At 35.3% G+C, this 19625-nt stretch overlaps 1 protein-coding gene across 1 annotated transcript in view; it reads left to right on the top strand.

Moving 5' to 3' along the window:
• Positions 1–19625, top strand: part of BCKDHB (branched chain keto acid dehydrogenase E1 subunit beta) — a 229699-nt gene that overhangs the window by 167054 nt on the left and 43020 nt on the right. The window contains exon 9 of the mRNA XM_057527644.1: positions 4237–4323. Within this exon, the coding sequence (XP_057383627.1) occupies positions 4237–4323 (87 nt within the window). The remainder of the gene's footprint in view (positions 1–4236; positions 4324–19625) is intronic.

The following is a 19625-nucleotide window of genomic DNA, read 5'->3' as shown; positions in this document are numbered from 1 at the left end:
ATGGACAATGGGGGGGAAAAGTCATGAAGTGGCCAGACCAGGAACAAGGTATCTTAAAGTTTCCATCAGAACAGGGGTGTCGCAATCTGTTGGTTGTTGGCAATGTCATTGTGTGTTCCGCATTAAGATTTTGATGGCTCCTGTTGAATCGGGAGTTGCTGACGCCCTTGGGGAGGGGATGACAGAAAGAGTGAGAAAGAGTGAGAATCTCTGGGAGAAACCCAGGGCAGACCAGTGCTCGCCAACTCAACAGCCGTAGGCTGTTTCACTCCTTGCCTTTCAGAATTGTTTTTTAAGTTTTCTTGACAAATTTCTCAAGGCCTTGTAGGGAGCAAAGCCGTTTTGTTTCATGGTAGGGGACACAGAGATGGGTCCTCATCTTGAACTGCTTCAGCTTTCCCTGGCACCACCATTAGCTGCTCTAACTCACTGCTACTCCCTCTGGGTAAGTCCAGAATCCTGGAGCAGATCTTAGTGGCAAGGAGTTGAAGAAGCAGATACTGGAAAATCTAGCCTTATGTGATCTTTCCTGGCTGTGATAGGTTTAGCTTTCATATTGAAAAGTTGTTTAAACTCTTAAAAATTTTTTTTCAAGTGGTGAATTACATTTATCTCAGAAGAAAACTTGAAACTTGAAATATCACTTTTTTTTCTAAAGAAAAGGAATTTTCAACCCTTATTAGCGTTTATATCTATAGTGATTTATTTTTAAAAGGTTAATGGCTATCTCCATTGAAAGGCACCGTATTTTTACTCTCTAAGTAGGTCAAAAGGCTAAATTTGGCTAGAAAAATTTCCCGGCAGTTGGATGTCATTGTGCCTAAATGTATGAAAATGAAATGCCTGTTAAAGTTGACAAAAGACGTAGATTAATCAGAATGTCTAGTTGAATCACAAAGCATGGAAAGAGTAACACTCCCTTCAACTGTGTATATTTGCAATGATCTCATTATCATAATATTAACAAAGTGTGAACAATTTCTAAAATAGAAAAGAAGCTATCTTCAGAAATTTTAGTAAACTGAAATTGTGAATGATAAAAAGCACGTACCAAGTTGAATTTGTATTATACCTTACAAAATCATGGGATTCTATGATAGTCTCAGCCTTTCATGATGTATGCTAATTCTTTGAAACTGTCAGTGTTATGTCTATATTTAGGCCTTTTTCAGACTTCCGCTGTAATTTTATTTTATATATTTTAATACTTTTCAGGTACTAGATGATTTTAAGAAGCAGAAATGAAATTTAGGTGCTTTCACAATTCAGTGAAGTAAAGTAAAATACTCAGCTCAGAGCCTAACACATAGCAGCTCCTGTGACAATCAGTTGTTATGATTTTGATCATTATTTCTGTCTCCTCTTGTGTTGCTGTCCCCTCTCTCTCTCACTGGTTTGCTTGCTTTGACAGTTTCTAGAGCCTCATAGCATTATTACTTCTCATCTTGTGTCTGCCCTTCAGCTGTTGGTCTTTTAGAAATTTCCGGAATTCCTTCCAGAACTGTCAGCATACAGCTCCTGATCCAAGAACTTGCATGTTTACCTAACACACTTGCAGCGCTGTTGAAGAACTTCCCCTTCTCTGATACCAATAGCTGATTTCCCATTTTGTCTGGGGTCCAACAGCTTGGAGGTCAAGAGATGAGCTGGATATGATCTCGACATACAGCTATCACACAGAGCCTGGCATGGGGGGTGGCCGATTCCCTATGTTTTCACTGTGCCTCTTTGCTGCTGGGGTTTGGGACCTCAGGGTTCCCTTGTGTCTGAAGCTAGTCCTAAGATACCATAAAAAAATTATGTTTTTTGAGATTATGACTGCAATGTCACATGTATTTGTTGCCTTCAGCATTAATTTAAAAGGGCTTTCCCTTTATTTTTATTTATTTTAGACTTATTGAGAATATTTTCAATAATATAAAAATACTTTTCATTTAAAGTAAAACAAAACCAAAAGTTCTTTCCCTACAATTCCTTCACTGTCAATCTTCAGGAGAAACAAGTTTTGATAGTTTGGAATGAATCCTTCCAGACTGTTTACACATGTTGGCTCAATATATATAGCTATGTTTACTGGTGTCCGTTTTTCACAAAAATGAGATCATATTATTCTGCAGTCTGCTTATTTTACCAATTAACTTGTCATGGGCTCTGTTCCATGGCCTCAGTCTTTTTCATGGCTGTATAATACTCTGCTGTATTGATGTATCTTGGTTTATTTAGCTTTTCTCCTGCTGACAGATTTTATCTGCTTACACATCGTGTTGCATGAACTCCAAGGGTTGGTAGCTTTTGTCCTGGGTACATCTGTGCTTAGTTTCCCCACTACATTCTGCAGGCTAGAGGAAGCCTAGAACATTTGCCTTGGTTGCTTATTGGGTTGCCATTTGATCTTGGATTGGCCTCAGTTCAGATAAAAAGTACCAACTCTGTTGTGTGGGGTTTGAGGGGAACAGCAGCGTTTTTATAGCTGTTTCTCATTTCTGCCCTCTAGCTGGGTTGTACCGTCTAGCTGGGATGGATTTTGGCTATATAATTCCTAGATGCTCTTATGTTGGCAGAGTTCTGGGATTCAGAGCTATAAGAAAGTTCTGATTGTCTAATCTGTTTCTTTAATCGGCAATCCTTAAAGTCAGGACATCTTTTTAGGGAATACTTTGAGAATACATTTGTTTTTTTCATGATTGTAGAATATTTTTGTCTCTTTATATTTCTAACCAGGTGCACTGAAATTTAATTTCTGACTTTCACATTGGCATAATTAACCACAGTCATAAATTCAAATACCAACATATTCCAAGGTTAATATTTCATTGGCGGGGATGGCATTCATTAAGGTGTTCATAAAATTTCATATTCTTAAGTCACTATTTACTTAGTAGATATGGTAACTTATTTTTGTCATGGCTACTGGCCATATCTTGGAGTTTAACATCTGCTGGCTGAAACTGCTACATACTTTTGAAATTCTAAACCCAAATTGCCTAGAATGAAGGCAATATTTTAATTTATATACAGGCATACCTTGGAAATATTGAGGGTTCGGCTCCAGACCTCCAAAATAAAGTGACTATTGCAATAAAGTGAGTCACACAAATTTTTTGGCTTCCGAGTGCATATGAAAGTTATGCTTATACTATACTGTAGTCTGTGTAATAGCATTATGTCTAAAAAAATGTACATATCTTAATTTTAAAAATACTTTATTGCTAAAAAAAATATGCTAACCATCATCTTACAATGCAGGGTTCAGTTTGTAAAAACTGCAGTTATGTGCAAAGCACAGTAAAGTGAAGGGCAATAAAACCAGGTCTGCCTGTAAGTTTTTTGTTTGGAAGATTTTTATTTCATGTTCCTAAAAGAGTAATGTAGAATTTAAAGAAGGTGATACAAAATTATTAGAAATGTAGAGGAGAAATTAGACTTCTCGTTTGTAATATGGTAATTGTGTAACATATTTTAAGCAGTAACTTGCTGCTGGTTTTAATATTTTTTGCCTTCCTCCACACTGGCATCCTGCTGTGATATCGTAGCTATACTTTTTGATTTATTATTGTACAGAGTGTGACATGCACAGTGGGAACAACCGCACCAAGCCAGTGTCGAGAATACATCCTTATTTTCTGTGATATTTTCTAGTTTAAAATGGAGTTGTGGTCGTTAACCATATTTCAATACACTTGAACGAAGAGAGTTGTAACCCTTTTACTTTCCCGGTGATTTCTTCACGCTCGGTTTCCTTGAATGTCTAGTGGCTTGAGCTTTTCCTTTGCTACAGTTTTTACACACTATTTTTGTGTTTTCCTTCTCCACACAAAAAATGTCCTAAGACTATTTATTTATATGCAGATATACCCCCAAAGGAACAAAAAGGCACTTTCATTCTTAGAGCTATATGAGGAAAAAAAATGATATTCAGATACAAAAATGTGAAATACATTCAGTTTATAACACAAAAATATAATAGAAGGCATTTTTAATGACATACATAGAATTACAAATCTCATTTTTTCTTTTGCACTAGGATTATCTACTGAAAACTTTTTTAACAGTGCAAAAATCAAAGAACTGTCCAGCTGAAAGGGAGTTACAACTTACTTGGCATAAAACTGAATTGCTAATTTTTAATTATTTATTGGATTTAAATCATTTATTTGTATTACTTAATCAAAACTGCCGTTATATACTTGAAAGTATGTATTCTCTTCCACATCAGACTTTCCTTTTCTCTTTCAGTCTGTGATCAAAACAGGGCGACTGCTAGTTAGTCACGAGGCTCCCTTGACGGGCGGCTTTGCCTCTGAGATCAGCTCGACGGTTCAGGTAGAGTAACTTTTTGGCACTGATGTGAGCATTTGTGCATTTGCGTGTGTCTATTCCAAGAACAAAATTACTTATCACAATATATAAAAGCATGCCCTGTTTAGAAATGTACATTTTTCCGTCTGACTCCAGTTCACTGTCCTTTAGATAATGGTCTAATTACATCTTCTAGAAAAGAAATCTGAAAAGCTGAAAATTCCTTAATAGGAAGAAGGAAGTTTGAAATCATCTAAGTAAACTAATGTCAGTTATGTTTGCTAGGATAAGAGGAAAAGAAAACTCTTAAATTTGAATGGGATATTTCTCTTTTGATAAAACTTACCATGATGAATCTTATCATGAAACGTTTGATTTATAAAATTGATTTTAACAGCCTTCACCTTAGAAAAAAATGAACCTGTCAAAAGTCAATAATTTAAATTCAGTAACTAATTTCACAATCAATAATTTAATTCATTAATTTGATTAATCCTGTGCTATTGGCGACACTTTAGGAATGGTTTAAAAACATTTCTTTTAAAAAAGGGTTCAGTTAAGATGCTGCATATCAGGAAAAAATTCTACAAACCTCTTTATGGAGGATTTTTACTTAAAACTTTCATTCACATTTATAGCATAGATGGGAATAAGATGACTTAAATGTTTCATTTTTCCTAATTTTTTAAATTAAAAATTAAGTAACTATGTTTTAAATGGAAAGTTTGTATGCATTTTAAATTCAGAGTATCTTTGCAGCTAGCAAACATTTTACTTCTCTTTACTGGTGGTAGGATGATTTTATTGTTAAGATACATATAAATTGAAAATTCCTTTAAGAGTATATGGTTAAAAACTTGATATAAAATTGATATATGAGCACTAATGATTTCTACCAAAAAAAATCTTTAAGTATGAACTGACCATGTTATAAATATTTTAAAATTAGATGAATCAAATTTAAACATAAATATTTTAAAAACTAGATCAAAAGAATTCATAATTATGATAAAAATTATGCTGTTATTTTTACATGTGGTGTACATTTTTCACTAACAAAATTAAGAAAATACTTGAGTTTTGTGGATTTGTTGTCTTTCTTATTATAGAGACTACAATTTGAAACATATTGCTCATCATTGTGTAACATAAGTACCTGGTATTTACTGTGCATTTTATTCATTGAGTAGCGTAATGTACTATCCCTGTAAAGAAAAAAAAAGGGGGGGCTTGCAAGAATGAATCACTAACACCAAGATGGTATTTCAAGGCAAAGGCAAACTGTAAAAAGAAACTGGGATTTTTTGATTCCTAGTTGACATGTGGTCCACTAAACCCATTTGGCTGTTGCTAGTGGAAATTTATCTGACAGCTTTGTTTCATTTTGCCCACTGAATGTCATCTTATTGTTATCTCAAAACTTTCACTTGCATTTAAATGTAAAAGGAAAATAAGTAGAACATAGAATTAGAAATTATAACTCAAGTCCACTTTCTCTAGACGTGCTTTTTAAATTTGAATTCCATTGATTACTATAAGCTGCATAGAATGTAACATATTTTTCGGCTTGGAAAAGAATTAGAAAGATTATCTAGCCTAGTGTCTACTGGTCTTGAATAATATGTGGATTTGTGTCAAAGGAAAATTGTCTCTCAGGCTCCAAGAATACATTTGTGAATTCCAGTTTGAGGAACATCATATTATGAGTTAAATATAGTCACAATAAAAAGCTTACACTAACAAGATCATAAACACTGTATCAAAAGCAGATCCTGAAATTATATGATAGGAATCAGTGGTTAAGGTTGTGAAAGAGATTATCCAGAATATGGTCATATTTTTTATCATAATATGAAGACACAAAACAAAGACCACACCTTATAATACTCAGACTCCCAAAATATGCCCACTGATCCTGGGTGTCTGAGGTCTGAGAAATCCTGACCCAAACCAACTGGATTCCTTTAACAGATGGGTGTTTCTCATTCATAGTGCTTGTGATTGACCCGATTTTAAAATTAAGTGGAAGATTTGGGACTAGGACAGGAGTCTTGAGTAAATATTGAGTATGTACATATGCATTCTTTATTCAAAGTACCCCCACCCCATGAGGAAGATAGAAGTTTTGGATTCGTTATAAGATGTTCTCTGTTTTCCATGTTAAAAATCTTTCAACCAACTAACCACAAAATAAATTAAGGAAGTAATGTAAAATTTGTAGAGAGGTCTTAGTTTGGTATTTTGAGGAATTAGAATTTGGATTTATTAATATGAGGAGGAATTACAAAATGCTCACAGTTGATTCTGCTTAATTCAGATTTTACTTGTACAAATGGAAAGTGTGGAAAATGAATTTTAACAAAATATAATCAACATTGTATTTCCAAATGTTTGCCTGTTGTGGCTTTTATGTATTGACAAGGAAGGAAAAAAAAAGTTAAGACACCTTGTTTGTGTTTGTTTTGATTTTTTGGTTTGTTTGCTTTTTTGGTAATAATGTTTGCATACACTATAGGGTAATATGAATAATGCAGTCTACTTTTCAGTAATTGTTTCATGCACATATTCCAATAAGTGCAGCATACTGTATTCAGCAGCTTGTTTACGGAAGGCCTCATTCCCTATTGTAAGTGAAGCCTGTTTCAAAGTATCCAAGTGCCTGGGCTTCTTTAAACTGAAATCACTTAAGTGTGAGGTGCAGCTGCTTTCACCACTTGGAACGGTTCATGTTTCTCTATTTCTTTTTGGTTGTGTATACTTTGTAACATTGAAAAAGATAAAGCAGGGTTAAGATTTTGAAAGCAACTTTCTGGCATGGCAGGGAAATGGTACATAGAGAACTTTTCATTGTTGTCCTAAAGAAGTTTGAAATTAGGGGTGAGAATGATATATACGTTTGAGCACTATGGATTAAAATGCTGAGTTATTCTCATTGTATCAACAAATGTAAATTTTATGTGAAAGTAAGCCCACGCAAAAAAAATCTGCTCTAAAAGCATCGTTTTGTGGAAGGTATTTGATAGCTCTTTAAAAAGCTCATGGTTAATCTTACAAGATTGCTCTTAATATTACAGTATTTTAAGAGAATGATTATTAACAATAAAACTACTGTTTTAATACATTAAAAACTGAGAGCACCATTTTCTGTTTTACGCAAATTTTAAATTATTTCCCATATTAAAAATTAAGAATCCTGAAGAGAATACAGCATTTTAGATGGTATTTCTTTAAGTTTATAATTGATATTTTTAGATAGAAAAATTATATCATGCTCTATAAAATGAATATCAAGTAAAGGAACTTTCTTTTTTTTTGCTAGCTATGGGAAGTATTGCTGGCTTTACTATTTATTATTTTTAGTTAGATAAAATATGAGAAGAATGAATATAAAATATGTTCATATTTTATTTATATAACTTTTCAATTTATAGCAGATGGCTCTTCTATCATAAAAGGAGTTCAGTGTACACAAGTTTTTTCATGCCTGTTGCCTCTTTTTCATAAAGCCATTTATTTTATTATTTGAAAAAAATATTTATTGTTAGTCTCAGTTTGAAGTAAGTGAAAATCACAAAAGTGATTAGGAGACTATTTTGTATTAATTAAACATAACATTGTAAACTTACATTGATCAATAGCTTCTTCATAAAATTTATATAAATGCTTAGAGAAATCAAAACCAATCCATTGAATCTGAGAACTGCTTTGCATTCCTATTGGATTAATTTGGAAGCAAACTGGGAGGTGGAACAAGCTGAGTGAGGTCTGTTGTATCTGGCTCTCCTCTGGGGAAGATTTATTGGTCGGTCATCCAAAGCTTCACTTGTCTCTTCCCATCTAATTTTACATTCCCATCTGTTCTCACTTTGCGGTGAGAGAACTTTTTCCTTCTTTCCTTTGACACATACCGAAAGTTGGAGAAGAACTTGATTTGTGGAAAAGTGCAGAGACAACAGAGTTTAGCTAATTCATTGACCTCATTGTGGAGTTTGAGCAAAGATTTCGTTGTTTTGGAAAATTATATGACTTAGTTGTGATGTTTGTATTCCTCAGCTTTATGTAACCACAGCTTAAAAAAAACCCAAAATTTTACTGTGCAAAAAAGAATATGTTAACCCCATCCATTTAAATATTTTGCCCAAATTAATTTATATTATATATTCTCCAATGCAATATTCAAAATAAGCGTTATTTATGAATATTAAGACCAGATAATTTCTCGCATTTTAGTAGCTTTAAACAGTGTACTTTCTTTAAGCCTTGTAGAAACCAATCTTTATTATTAATTTCTAATACATTCCCATAATGATGAACTAAATCTTGACTCTGATAAGCTTGGGATAATAATACAAAAAATGTTTTTTTTTTGGTTTTTTTTTTCCTTTCTGGATTCAGTGCTTAATAAGAGTGCCAAAAATTTTAGGGATTGGGGTTGGCTTAAAGGTTTGAATTTTTTTTTTTTTTTAACACATGGAAGCAATAAGTCTGCAATAAAGAGTCCAATTGGAGAGTATGGTAAATTTCCATACCATTGTTCCATCCTTTCTGTGCCGTCTCTATTCTTAGGATAAGAACCCAGAAATTGTGCATACAGAGATATATTTTTAAGGTAATCATATTCTAAAAGTTTGAGAGGGTTTTATAGGGTTTACATTAATCATCACGTAAAAGGAAACTTTCCTAATTTTCAAGTAAAGGAATTTTGCTTTTCTCACTCTTTCATGTTAGAAAGGACTATGCAGAAGGATTTTTTTCTTATAAACTTATTATTAACCACCACATTTACCAGCACTCTCTTTACAAACGTCAACCTGAAGAAGAGGGAAAAGGTCCTAAATGGTCTTGAGATTTTTACATTGTGGAAAATATGTTTAAATAAAATTACCATGTTGATAAAGTAAGAGTCATCAGAGGAAGCTATCAGGGCAGTAATTTGATGAATAGTTTAATGCAATTTAATAATATTATTACTATTTTTTTTACTAGTGATTCAAGGCATTTGCCAACAACGAAAATAGCAATCAGGAAATGCATACTTGTGTACTATCATCTATCTAGATGGAGCCAGAGCATCAGAAAAGCAGTTTAACATAGAGTATTCAGATATACGATGACCTTTTTAAGGTGGAATTTTGCCCTGAAGCCTGTCAAATGTTCAGTAAACAGCTTCCATGGCCATAAATATGAACCGAAGACTAAATCTTTCCGGGGATGCATCATGGATTAGATCTGCTGTATCAGTGTTTGTGGTTAAGGCCATGTTTCACTCCGTTGGTCCTCCCCCTTGCCCTGACCCCACCTTGTCTCCCTCAATGTCTCTTTCTCCTTTGCTCATTAGTGTACAGGGGGCCAGGCTTCTCCCATCAGCCCTCTTCTTCCTCTCCCCATTCTTTCCTGGGCAGTCTCAACCATTTGCATGGCTAGTCTTAAAACCTTCAAATCTGAAACCTTCAAGATTGGCTCTGCCTGTTGGGCCTTAGACTCAGAATTCCAATTTCATGCTAATTTTGGTAAGGATAAGAAACTTGTGGACTTCGCTGGGGGCACAGTGGTTAAGAATCTGCCTGCCAATGCAAGGGACACAGGTTCAAGCCCTGGTTCGGGAAGATCCCACATGCTGCAGAGCAACTAAGCCCGCACACCACAACAAAGAGTAGCCCCCGCTCGCCGCAACTAGAGAAAGCCCACATGCAACAATGAAGACCCAATGCAGCCAAAAATAAATAAATAAATAAATAAAAATAATAAAATAAAACTGTAACTCTATATCCTTAAAAAAAAAGAAATTTGTATGATAAAATGGTTTATGTGGAAGGATTTTAACATGAAATAGGGAGAAAAAGGTAGACATCAGCACCTGGGTATCTGCCAGTTTCTGGAAATCAGCTTATCTCAAAATGTATTCTATTTCTCCTCAACTCTTTCTGGGCCTCTTAAATTGTCTTCTTATCTCGGCCTCTAACGTCTTATCACTTTACTATCCGTTATTTTCTTACAGGACACATCAAATGTTGTCCATCATCTGTTTGAAAACCTCCAATTAGATCTTCTCTGGAGTAATAAGATCTTTAGGTCAGGATCCTCAGCTGCCGAAACCGATGTTTCCAATGTTATTTTTCATATCCTTTAATGATTCTAGTGTCACAGTGATCACACTGGCCTACTAGACATTTCCTGAATGATAATTAATGTGTACATCCAGCCTTTATTGAATGCTCTGGGCATAGCCTTAATTTGGGCCTTTCATTCAAGAAATAGAGTTCTTGTTTTATAGACACTTAAGAGTTCAGTAGAAGAAATAGATGCTAAACAGATAATTATACTGTGGTACATACTAGGATAGAGAAATATTCAGAAGACTATGGGATTATTAAATACTCGATCACCTAACTCAGATGTGACGGTTGAGTTAACTCTTGGAGGAGTTAAGGTGGGTGAGGATTCAGGCAGAAGGAACAATATAAATAAGGAGGCAGAAAAAAATATATGATATTCTAGGGGTGACAATGGTTTTGGTATGGTTGAAGAGTAGTGTGTGAGGTTTGTAGCATGAGGTAAGGGTCAACAGGTAGGTGGGAATTAGATTCTAAAGAATCTTACATGTAATAGCAAGTAATTCGTTTTTGTGTAGAGGAAACTGACAGGACAGAGTAAAGCCAGCTCACATAGATATAAATTCCAGTTTAAATACATTATTTATGTATTTAAAATACACCTTATAAACTTCCTAGTAAAAAGGAAGTAATAGGAACTGGAAAAACAATGGTCACACTTATCATTATTTAAGGCAAAGGGGTGTAACTAAAGGATTTTAAGCAGGAGATTAACATAGAAAGATTTACAATTTAGAAAGACCTCTGGCATTTATGTTAAGGATGCATTGGGAGGGGTGAGGCAGGAAGTCACAGAGATTAATTAAGAAACTATTTGAGTAATTTAGATGAGTAATTTAAGGGTCTTCTAAACCAAGGACACAGGAGTGGGGTTGGAGAGAAAGGTGAATTTTAGAGAGAGGAGAAGGAAGAGTATGAAAGAAAGACTTGCTGACTGATTAAGTAGGAGTCGGGCAGGGAAGGCTTAGCTTGATTTCTAGGTTGGGTGAATTTTGAATGGAGGTACCCTTTCACTAAGTTGGGGACTATCATTGGAAAACGGGTTTAAGCACATCATCTATGGAAGATGATGAATTAATTTTAGACTTCTAGAATTTGAGGTGGGGATGGAAAATGTGTCTCTGCAGCTCCGGAGGGATTCTAAGGTATAGGAAAAGATTAAGGAGTCATCATCTTATAGTGATGGCTGAGGTCATGGATATGGGTGTGATCACACAGGAAAAGGATAGTCTTAAGAAGGGAAGTTGCTGAAGAAGGAGTCCTCACCCACATTTACGAGCAAGAGAGGAAGAGTTGTAAAGGAGGGTGAGTTGGAATGTCCAGAGAGAAGGAAGGGAGGAGGAGAGAGCCATTACAGAAGACTAGGGAGACTTTTACCACCATGGAATAGATGGCCAACAGTATTAAATGCATCCACGTTTGTCAGCTAGACTGATGATTGTACCTTGAGTATAGCAAGCAGAAGACATTGGTGACTTTGGTGAAAGCAAATGTGGCCCCCATTATATTTGGGCTGGTGAATGAATGGCGAAGAATTAAAGCAAGAACTGTAGACCACTATTTCAAGAAACGTGACTTTTAACGAAAGGGAGAGGGGAATAAAGTAGTTAGAAATGGGCTCAATCTCTCTGTTATTTGCTCAGCTTGGAATGCCACTTTCTCAGTTTGAAGCCCTCTCTGGCAGTCTCCTTAACTCCCCCGCTCCATCACCACCTCCTCCCCATCCCCATCCTCTCCCTTCCACCTCCAGCCCATCTAGCAATCAGGTTTTCAGTCTCTCTCGAATCTGCCCTTTGCTTTCTATTCCCCTAATAAACTCTAAATGAACCAGGAAAAAAACAAAGAAGAAAAGAAAAAGAAAAGAAAACCAAACCACAAAATCTAAAGGAAAAAATGTAGACAATAACTGATATTGAGATGGGCAAGAAATTTTTGAGCAAAAAATTAAAAAGTAATAGGATCAATCATATTATCACAGATTAATGTATTTGCATAAAGTGAAAAATATTTGTGTGACAAAAAACAGGCACAGTTGAAAGGAGAATGACAACGGGGAAAGTGTTGGAACATGTGACAAAAAATTGATATGTGTACTGTATTAAACATTCTCAAATATCAGTAAGGAAATTAGTAGCCCCTGTATTTAAAGGTCAGAGGCAGATTGTTTTTAGAACTATTAATGGCTAGTAAACATAAAACGATATACCACTTACTATGACTAAAAATGCAAATTTCAGAATGGGATATCAGTCTCCTTTGTTACCCATAAGAGTGGCACTGCTTAAAAATCAATTATTTTAGTGTTGAGATGGTGCAGGATAAATGTGGAAATTGATTCATCTTCCCAGGAAATCAGTGTGGTAATGTGTATCAAAACTCTGCTTTTGACCTAGGAATTCTAGGCTTCCTCACTTTGGAGTTACACACAAGAATGGATAAGGGCATTCTTCTCCATGCCATTCATTTGATTAATAAAATATTGGAAGCAATATCAGTTACAACAGGAATATAGTTGAATAAATTATAATGAACATTGTGGATTTGTTAAAATCATTAAAAGAATAGTTAACAACATTGTAACATTTGTATGGATGTAATACTAAATGAAAAACTCACTAGGCAAGCCTGCAGGTGTTTTACTTGCCCAATTGTGTGAAAAGAAAAAAAAAAATTATACATTGATATAGGCATAGGAAAAAAATCTTCAAAGTAAGACTTCTATTGATTTTTACTTTCTTCCTCATTATTTCTTTATTTTCTGTGTACATATATCATAATTTATAGTAATTAAGAGCTTTCTTATAATTAGATGTCTCTCCCACATGGCATGGTAAGTCTTTCAATTCTTTCTAAATTGTTTTAAATAAGAAAGCTCGTTTTGCTCATTGAGTTGATTTTTTAAATTTCATATTTCACGTTGGCGTGGTTTCTTAATCACGTACGCTTGAGTTTTGGGAATTGTCATTCATAGCGGTAATACTTAATTCAGGTTTGCGATGTGGAATAGTTCTAAAACCAGAGAAACCCCACTGCATGGATTTGGCTGTTCTGCAGGTTAGTTCTATCCCCACATGCATGGCGTATTTGATTCATTGCTCTCATTATAAAAGTGAAAGCAGCATAATGTTGGGATATTCAGATTATTTCATTTTCCTTTGTTAAACAGTCAATGATACTGAGACTAACGTTACTAGTATGTAATGATACTAACTTTGGGTCCCCTGCTTATTTTTCTTCCCTCCGTTTGGTATTAGCTTTACGATGGATTGCTATCATTCTCTTTGAAATCTTTCTGGATGTAAGCCAGTCAGAGAAAAGATCAACCACATTCCATCTCTCTGGGTAATGATAAAGTGCTCAGTTTCTCTCGTACAGTCCTTATTATTTTTCCAGTCAGAAGTAGTCCCCTTTGAATTCAAAGCTGCATTCATACCAGACCTCCTGCACTTTTTTCTCCCTTTTTTTTGTAACCTCTGGTTAGTATTTTGTTGTGTCCTTTTGGTGGTGTCCCAAGATCGCTCCTGTCCGTCCCTCTTAAGACCAACTGATCTGCCACTTGGATGGAAAAAATTAACTCTGCTGGAATGTTTAAAAGTAAATGTGCTCTATATACGGAATCTAAGGGAAAAAAAAAAAAAAAAGGCCATGAAGAACCTAGTGGCAAGACGGGAATAAGGACACAGACCTACTAGAGAATGGACTTGAGGATATGGGGAGGGGGTGGGGTGAGATGTGACAGGGTAAGAGAGTGTCATGGACATATATACACTACCAAATGTAAAATAGATAACTAGTGGGAAGCAGCCGCATAGCACAGGGAGATCAGCTCGGTGCTTTGTGACCACCTAGAGGGGTGGGATGGGGAGGGTGGGAGGGAGGGAGATGCAAGAGGGAAGAGAAATGGGAACATATTGTATATGTATAACTGATTCACTTTGTTATAAAGCAGAAGCTAACACACCATTGTAAGGCAATTATACTTCAAGAAAGATGTTTAAAAAAAAAAAAAAAGTAAATGTGCTCAACTGAAAGGTTATGTTATAAAAGTGTAGTCCTAAATCACAAGGTAGAAGTTATTTAAAGGAGTGTGTGGGTTCTCCGGTAACCTCAGTTTGGAAATAGCCCCTCCACCGAGGGTCCCCGATGCTGCATCTACAGTAGCTACATAACGCAGAGGTTTCCTGCATCACATTATTTTATCCTCCCGTCCTCATAGCCCTTGAAATGTCTGCAGGTTTCTCGTTGATTTATCTAGTGTCCTTCTTCCCTCGACAGAAGGCAAGCTTCGCGTCTGCTCCTGTAAGCCGGGTGCCTAAGATCCCTGCCTGGCACTAAGCAGGCACTTGATAAATAATTTAAATGAATTGTTTGCCCCCGGGCATCACTGTTGTTAGCAGTTTCTTTGAAGAATGACATTCTTGCTGCCTTATGATGTATATAGAAATTCCTAGTTACAAAACCTGCTAGATTGGACTGTTGGCCTTTTGTATATCACCACTCCAGTGTGTTGTCCCCTGCCCCCCACCAAAATAATTTGCTTTGTATTTGTTGAGTTAACCTCCGAAATGAGCACTGATATCATGTGCCGTTGTCTTTCAAATGTCTACCTCGCGTCCTTTCGGCAAAGTGTTATTTCTTTTGAATAATCTAGAGTTGCTTTTTTCCTCCTCATAATTGTCTAGTGAGGCTAAAGAAGACATTTACATTTAAATAGTTACCAATGAAGTTTCATAGCATGAACAGACTATTCAACAAGTAAAGTAGGTTCTCAGAAGGAAAGCATTACTTTCTTTTAAAAGTTAGTTTTGGGATTGACATGTACACACTACTATATTTAAAACAGATAACCAACAAGGACCTACTGTATAGCACAGGGAACTTTGCTCAATACTCCATAATAACCTAAATGGGAAAAGAATTTGAAAAACAATGGATACATGTATATGTATAGCTGAAACACTTTGCTGTACACCTGAAACTAACCTAACATTGTTACTCAACTATACTCCAATATAAAATAAACATTTTTTTTTAAAGTTACTGATTTCTATGATATGGTACCTTTAAATTGTATTTCAGCACCTAAAGAGTTGTAGTTGCCTTTTGAAGCAGTAACTCTTGACTATCTGGTTGTATTCCCAAAGGAAATTATAATTGATTTAAAATATTTCATTTCCTTATTTGGTGTGAAACAGTTTCTCGTATTTAAAAATGTCATTTTGTAATGTACGACCTTGTCTTAATATTTTTCAAACTACAGTAAGGTTAGTTATTTAAAATTTTGTAAATGAGAGACAGCAGAGCCTGTATCCATGATGCGGCCAATCCTTTTGGCCACCTTGTACAACGTCCTAGGCAAATATGGAGAAGCGTATTAAGTCAGGCAAGAAATTTTAGGCAGGTTTTATCAGCATTGTATTCACTATGAATGAGGGGCTGGTTGGCCTCCTGGAGATAGAACTAAATTTCTCAGCTACTTTGTCATGCCTCTTGGTGTGCAGGAAAGTTGCTGTTGTTGAAAGCTCATTTTATTTTGGTAATTTCAAGTAATTAAATTTATAGCTCCAGTTAGTGTGCGTGTTGTTACAAGGCCCATCATCTCTTTCCATGAATGAGTTCATAGCTCGCCAAAACACAGTTGAGTTGAAAATAAACATGGAAATAGAGATTAACTACTGCTAATGAATTTTCTGCTCAATTTGAATCTAAACACTTGTGAAAATTAAGACAAGTTACAATCAGCACTTAACCGCCCAAACAAGCAGTTGAAAATGAAAGCTATAAGCAGAAATCATCTAGTTTAAAACTGTTTTAATTTTAAAAATCTATCAATGTTAATGAAAGTGTTCAAGAGGTTGTTTTAATTTGCAGAAATGTCTGAAAAAACTGCATTTGATTGGGGAAGTGTTGAATATTTGATTATTTTCTTTAAAGTTATGTTGAAGAAGGGACTTTATTTTTAATTCTTGATCCGTTTGAAGAGGCATGCCTTTCTGTTTTTTGTTTTTTGTTTTTTGTTTTTTTTATAAATTTATTTATTTATTTATTCATTTCTGGCTGTGTTGGGTCTTCGTTTCTGTGCGAGGGCTTTCTCCAGTTGCGGCAAGCGGGGGCCACTCTTCATCGCGGTGCGCGGGCCTCTCACTATCGCGGCCTCTCTTGTTGCGGAGCACAGGCTCCAGACGCGCAATGCCTTTCTGTTTTTAATCCTTGAAAGGATCATAGTTTTATATTGCAGATGGCACCAAGAATCAATTTGTCTTTATCAAAATTATTAGGTGAAAATGATAATTCATGAGTATACTTTTAGGAGCATCTAAATATTTGTGTTTTAAGAAGTGCATTGAGATGACTAACATTTCATAATTCACGTTTATAACATCCACAATGTACCATTGTTTAAAACAAGTTCTGATTATTTCCTCTTTCGATAGGATTAGTTTAACCTCATAATAACTACATTTCTGCATTTCTGTCCTGGTCCAATTTGAAATTCACAGCTTAGAATACAGATAGTATAAAATACTTGATATGCCTGTACTATTGAATGCTTTCTGGACCAGTCAATCTCAGTTTTCCCTGAGATGGCTTGTATTTTTAAATGTTCTAGCACCATTTTTCTCCTTTATTCTGCTTGTCTTTTAAAACTAGTACTCATGGTTATTTCTATATTAGCAGTTAAGAAAATTGAAATTTAGTCTTACCTTTACAACTCATTATGGAAGAATCTCCAGCCTCTGCACTCTGATAATAAATTTATGCTTTATTTTTTTAATCATGAACTTTTCTGGGCATAGATTTCTACCGAAGTGTGCGCAGCAGACCCAGCTGAATGTATTTTGTGAATAATATTCCAACATCACACAGTCCTATACTTTATTAAAACCAGCTTTCCTGTGGCAGTTCCAAAAACATAGTTCAGGTACCTTAGAAATAATGAGGTACTATACAAATGTTGATAAAATAGTCTTTTAATATGATGGAATGTTTTATTATGTATGCAGCTGTCAATTTACCTAATAAGTTTAAATACAGTATTCATTTTAATAAAACCCATGTACTTTACAAAACTAGGATGTTGATTCACTTTGAGTCACGGAAGCCACAGGTGAAGCCAAATCCTCCTGTTGGTGATGATGCCACCTGGATGCTTTCTTGGCCCTTCAGAGAACCACAGAATCTTTTTTCTCTCCTTTTCTTCCTTCTTGCCTCCCTCCCTCCCTTTCTTTCTTTTTATTTGCTTTTCCTGATAGTATTCTCTAGTATTCTCCATGCTGGTCTTGCCAAACCCATCGATCTTTGCAGAAAAGCTATGATTCTGCTCTCACCATGGGCTAACTAAGCATCATTCTAGGTAGTGTGTGCTTACGAAAGCCTTCTCCATCCTAGTCAGCAAGAATCAGAAGTACCCTGTAATATTGGAAGAAGGTGAAAGAATAAGGTTGGATATGGGCATATATTTTCTTTTCACATGGTTGATCAAAAGTGATATTTAAAAAAATTATGGAATTACTTAATACCATTTGAAAAACATTTTTAAAGTGGATCATCTATCAAGTACAAAGTGTGTGTGGGCTTCCCACTAAAGGATATATGAATTAACTTTTTTACCAATGGTTTTTTAAAATGGTATCATGGAATAGGGTGTTATATATGAAACTTCTGCCTATGTTGTTAATTTCCTCCAAGGATAGCATAACTAACAGTAGTTTTAATGATGCTGTTAGAGGGTAATTTGCTAAAGTTGAAATGAGGGGGATCATTTTGACACATAATTAAGAAAGACATTCTTTTCCAAATATCAAGCGAAGAAAAAAAACAAGTGGGGTCTGTAAAACATTTTAAAATGATTTCTCCTAAGAATAAGCCCAGTTTTCATTTTTTTCCTTCAGAACAAATGTCCTGAGGGAAAAAAAAAATCCCATTTTGAAATGTTGATTATGCCATTTGAAGAAATTTGCTAAGTACTTGAAAAGTTCATTTAGTATGACTTTTCTTGCTGCTTGCCTTGTTGCTCAAAATTAGGACAAAATATTGCTGTTCACTGATGAAGCACCTTTTAGCTAAGAATGTAAAGCAGAGTTATTACTAACATCATCATTGTGTTACTGCTATTAAAAAGGTTCTTTTAGAAGGAAGGCTTGGCTCACTTGCTACCTGGCTAATGAATTTGTTTTCCTCGGGGGCAAACAGCCTTAAAACAATGTTTTCTGAGAGGATAGAATTCCATGTTATGCAAATAGAGATGTTTCCCTTGAGATACTGGGAAGGCTCGGTGGGCTTATCAGGTGACTCCTAGTTTGTTGAAAGTCCTTTGCCTAACAAATGTGAAGCCAACAGTCTTTCTGTTGTCTATGACATTTTAAATTGATAACTGTTTCATCGATAAAATCTAAAGTCCTTCGTTATTAGTGAAGGCTTTTATTAGTGAAAGTTTATTGTGTTTTTTGGTGTCACAGGAGTGGAGTATGATCACCCGTAATAATATTGATCTTTTCATGCTGTATGCAAGTCAAGCATTTTAAGTGCGATTTCATATTTCCATTGGTTTTCATGAAGCCCTTGGTCACCTGTACATCAAATAGAGCAGACGCTTGTATTAGGGTACATTTATCTAAAGGAATGTTCAGTATGTACAGTAAGTGACCATAGAGTTCCAGCTTCCATGTCAGGCTAAGGAGAGGTGAACTGGTAGGGAGATGGGAAATTAGACCCACGCCTGTTGGTCTAATAGCCCAACTGTTAAAATAGTTGTTCTCATTTCCACCAATTCTCATTTCCTATTGTCTGGATAGGAAGCTTGTCCTAGAAACAGAGAAGACTTGAGGTGGTAGTGGAAAAAAGATGATCATACACTTTATCTTCCTAACTTGGACAGAAGGCATAAACTAGGGTTGTTCCATGCAAACCACCATGTATAACCAAGATGTTACCTACTTATGCTACTTCATGGGACTGTGTCACCTACTGTGTTTTGCAATTAAATCTTAAGTAAAGGATTAGTGACAAATTAGAACTATATAGGGAGGATTCTTAGTAAATGAAATCAAATTTAGATCTCTTAAATGTCCAAGAGATAAAATAACAAAATGAAACTCAAGAACAGAAATGCCACTTCATTGTTCAGTGATTATTTCTTTCAAATGTAGTGTTAAAGAAGAATTTAAAATGGGTTATCTTTGCTAATGGCTGCTACTGCTTTTTCTTACATGC

This window comes from Balaenoptera acutorostrata, chromosome 14 (genome assembly GCF_949987535.1).
Source record: "Balaenoptera acutorostrata chromosome 14, mBalAcu1.1, whole genome shotgun sequence".
Lineage (NCBI taxonomy): Eukaryota > Metazoa > Chordata > Mammalia > Artiodactyla > Balaenopteridae > Balaenoptera > Balaenoptera acutorostrata.
Note: the sequence above shows the minus strand (reverse complement) of the source record. Positions and strands in the feature narration are given on the sequence as shown.